This window comes from Brienomyrus brachyistius, chromosome 8, assembly GCF_023856365.1.
Source record: "Brienomyrus brachyistius isolate T26 chromosome 8, BBRACH_0.4, whole genome shotgun sequence".
Classification (NCBI taxonomy): domain Eukaryota; kingdom Metazoa; phylum Chordata; class Actinopteri; order Osteoglossiformes; family Mormyridae; genus Brienomyrus; species Brienomyrus brachyistius.
The window spans coordinates 19819647-19823563 of record NC_064540.1 but is presented as its reverse complement, the minus strand read 5'-3'; the positions used below and the strand labels follow the sequence as shown (position 1 = coordinate 19823563).

General features: G+C 40.6%; 1 protein-coding gene across 1 annotated transcript; it reads right to left on the bottom strand.

The window, feature by feature from the left end:
* On the bottom strand, positions 1-3917 carry LOC125747467 (retinoid-binding protein 7-like). Its single transcript, XM_049022756.1, has 4 exons — positions 3695-3917; positions 1780-1958; positions 571-672; positions 1-383 (listed from the first exon to the last, which is right to left on the bottom strand). Exons 1-4 carry the CDS (start codon positions 3765-3767, stop codon positions 330-332), a joined length of 408 nt encoding a protein of 135 aa, XP_048878713.1. The 5' UTR covers positions 3768-3917; the 3' UTR covers positions 1-329.

Genomic DNA, 3917 nt, shown 5'->3' with positions numbered 1-3917 from the left:
TTGTGTGATGTCCTAAAGTTTTATTCAAACGTTTTAAATGCTGTATGTGACATCACAATCACTGACATGGTGCAGCATGAAATTAAATTAAAGTTTCATTTTAAAATGGAAAATAAGATAAGACTCTCTGTCGTTTCGAAACAACAGATTTCTGTTGATTTTTGTTGATATTTCTCATACACTCGCATGCGTAACGGTGGAAACTTAAAACAGCCGAAAAAGGGCGCAATAAACTTTTATATATAAAAAAGTTACCATGAATACTGTGCACCTATTTTGCCACTGTAATTCAATTTGACCCTTTATCCCCTTTCCCATTGGTTTTGTGATCAGGCACTTTTTCTATAGACCTGTTTGCACACTTGATCTTCACAGTGCATCTCCTGAAATAGAACAAACAGTTAAAATTTAGAGGAAAGAAGAAGATTTGGACTGAAAGGCTGTGATTGGGCACTGAGGTTTGATGGGGAATCCTGGCCATACACCCTCCATATAGTGCAGAAGCCCCATACAATGTGGAAACAGACTGTCAGAGTGTCCCTGTTGGCCAGCAGACAGGGCTTCCCTTACCAGATGAAGCTCATTTCCCTCCAGCCAGTGACTCCAGCCTCGGTTCTTCTTCTCACCCCTCTGCACACACACTAGTTTGTTGTTGTCCCAGTTCACCACCGTCTGTGGACACGGCAGAGTTATGGCATTCGTAACAGCGGACTTTATCACCTTATCGAAGCTCAACAGTACCGTATACGTTAATGTCAAGTTGCTACAATGTGTATACAAATATCTCATTGTGATTTTGAATACAAATGCGTTTACATATGACGTTCTGCCACATTCCACAAAGCTGCCCCTTGTGAACCCTCCGCTTTAAGTTTTGCCATTTTTTAACTTGATCTGTGGCAAATAACCTCATCCAGAGAACTCGCTGTCTTCACTGGAAATACAGGCTTTCATTGTTTGACCCACTATAGTTGTGTAGTCTTTCAAAGTGAATAATACAAGACGTTCACGTTTTTACAATGATGGTGTGATTCAACGAACCTGAGGCCATTTCACAGGAAAATATTTCAACTAGGTAAACGGCCAAATACTCATATGAGCGTCGTGTCTTACACACTACTAGTAGATGGCGCTAATGAGGCCATTAGACGTTTAATGGCGGTCTTCCATACGTACAGCAGCTGTTTCCTCGGAAATGCTACTAGAAAATGTGTTTGTGTTATTAAATTGTAAAGAAGTATGACTGATCTTTTTAATTTGTTAACAGGAATACTTGTGCAGGGAAATATTTAATTCAATCTATTTTAATACAGAGCCGTACACAACAGAATGACCTCAAGGTGCTTTTCATGGGTGTGTTGTGATACATTCCTGAATCACATGTATGAACTGATGTTAGTCCTAAGGGCGTCAGAACCATGAGAGATGGGAGGGACACGTATCCGCCAATATTTCATTGGTTTTCAATCATCCCCCCCCCCATAAATTAATTTTTGTATATAAATTAAGTTGTGCCCCCCCCCCACCAAATATCAATCTGTCCTGTATTGTTGGTCAGTTCTTCGCATTTTTTTAAAATGAAATCTTCTGTTTTGGTTAAAGTTATGTAATATGTATTTTTTATGTTGAACAATAAGAACGCATCTCATCTGTTGCTCAAAAAAAACACTTGTTAAAATCTGCGGGTAAAAAATTCACAGGTCATCACATGATCATGCGATGGCAAAGGTCACTAGAGGTCACCCTGTGTCTGGGTGTGCAGGGGCTTCTTCTGGTCACCTTGCACTTCCTGTTGTCCAGGCCTTGGGTCACCTCCTCAAGCTCCTCCCCAATTCTGAAGGAGAAGGTGTAGTTCCTGAAGGTTGTGAGGGTCTTGATGATGAAGGAGTCCCCATCTTGCTCGATGACTTTCTGTGGCTTCAGCATGCCTGCAATCTTTCGTGTGGCGAAATCGATGCCTGCGGGGGCAGAGACGTTACTAAAGGAATCCCAAAAACCAGTAAATTACCACTAGGGTGCTTGTTGTTTTTGTGCTTTTTGTTGTTCAGGAACTAGTTCCCCAAATATTATGTTTCTTTAAATTATGTTATTAATGTGTTTCTATGGTTAGCAGGTCTGGGATATAACCTACCTCATGCTGTGTGTGTCCTGGGACTAGCTCTAAGCTTACCACGACCCTGTACTGCATAAGCAGTTATGCAAGATTGAGGCTTGGATGAATGGATGAGAATAGATGGATGTTGGATGAACGATGTGACCATGTGCATAACAGAGCAGCTATAATCAGATTTCTAAGAATTAACTATCACTGCTTGTGGTTGAAAGAGTTATTGAAATTATGTCAACCAACCAGGATCAACCAACTGGTCACAATGACAATGGAAAAGACATTTAACGACTAGTGTGTCCCCTTTGCTATAAAACTAGATACTGTCGGCATGACCACGATGTATTCCCCAAATTACCCTGGCAACCCTTCCCCCTATTTAACCTCTATGTGGTGCTACTTCATTTTTGGGGCAGTCTGTCTCAAAATCTGACCAAGTTTGAAAAATAAAAATCGTCAAGTACTTTTAGTTACTGTATTCATAAGATCAGTCTTCTACAGCTTCCCTTTCTTTCCATTGTTACCACAAAGTGCTGCTGCTTAATTTTTTTTAAATCTCAAAATGAAATCATGTGTAGATCTTCATCTCTATAATGTTTTTATGATATAGTGATAAAATCCATTGGGTAGCATTTTACATATTCGCAAGGTCAAACGTCATCTGCAGTCACCCTCCCCTTTGCTGACACTAAGCAGAGTTGCTTCAGTTTTGGTGCAATTTGTCTTCAAATTTGATCATCATAGAATGTGTCTGAACAGCTGAAAGAAGTTCCGCCAAATAATTTTTGAGTTATTGCCAGAGAGGGTATGCTGTACAGGCAGCGAATCTGTCCCAGAACCATATGTATTCTCTGTCTGGGGAAGACAACTACAGAAATATAATAAAGCGTTCAATTGCATGCCATCAATTAATAATAATCGATTTACTAGCGAGAAGAAACGGGTAAGCTTGTCAGAGTTACTTGTCCATTCAGATCGGCTCCTCGACCACCGGTTATGATGTAATTAGCTCCTCTACGCTTTGCGTGTCACAGATGTCAATGAATGACATCCCCACTGCCTCAGGTCTCGGGGGTTTAAACTAAAATCCATACATGCCACCATATCATTAATTTCCAAATCCAATCACTACCCTTTGTCACCCTAGTCACTTAATATCATTCTTTAGTTTCTGTTTTTATTAGATCGTCACATTTCGTTTTATGAAAAAGATGTGAAATACGGAAACACTTATTTAGAAACATAGGATGGACAACATAGCCTATAGAGAAACACGGCCGTTGGGATTAGCATGGCATCGCACCGCAACATCGGAGGGAAGTTAAACAACCACCGGTGAAAATGTGAAAAAGTTTCAGCATGTAGGAACATTCTCAGCTGTTGGGTGTTTTTTATACTAAAATAATACAGGTATCACTCAGTACAGATTAACTTTGAAGAATGGGTGTCACGGGCGTTACTGGAGACCGGGATACTGCGGCACGGCATGGTCTCCTAATGCGCCTCTAGGAATGAAGTGAAGTTTTCTAATAATTTAAACTTACGTTTATACAGTATATGAAACATACAATACGAGCATATACTCACCAATCGCCACCATGTAACCTTCAAAGTTGACATTGGTGACAATGTCCCACGTTCCGCTGTAGTCGGCAGGCATGATGAGCAATGGACTTAATCGTACTGCGAAACGTATTAACAGTTAAAAATCACGCACAGCTGGACCTTATTCCACTTCAAGGCAGATATTTCCGCTGGAGCGATTGTAAAGTGGGCGTAGTCTGGACTGGGGTCGGTCCCAAACTCAGTC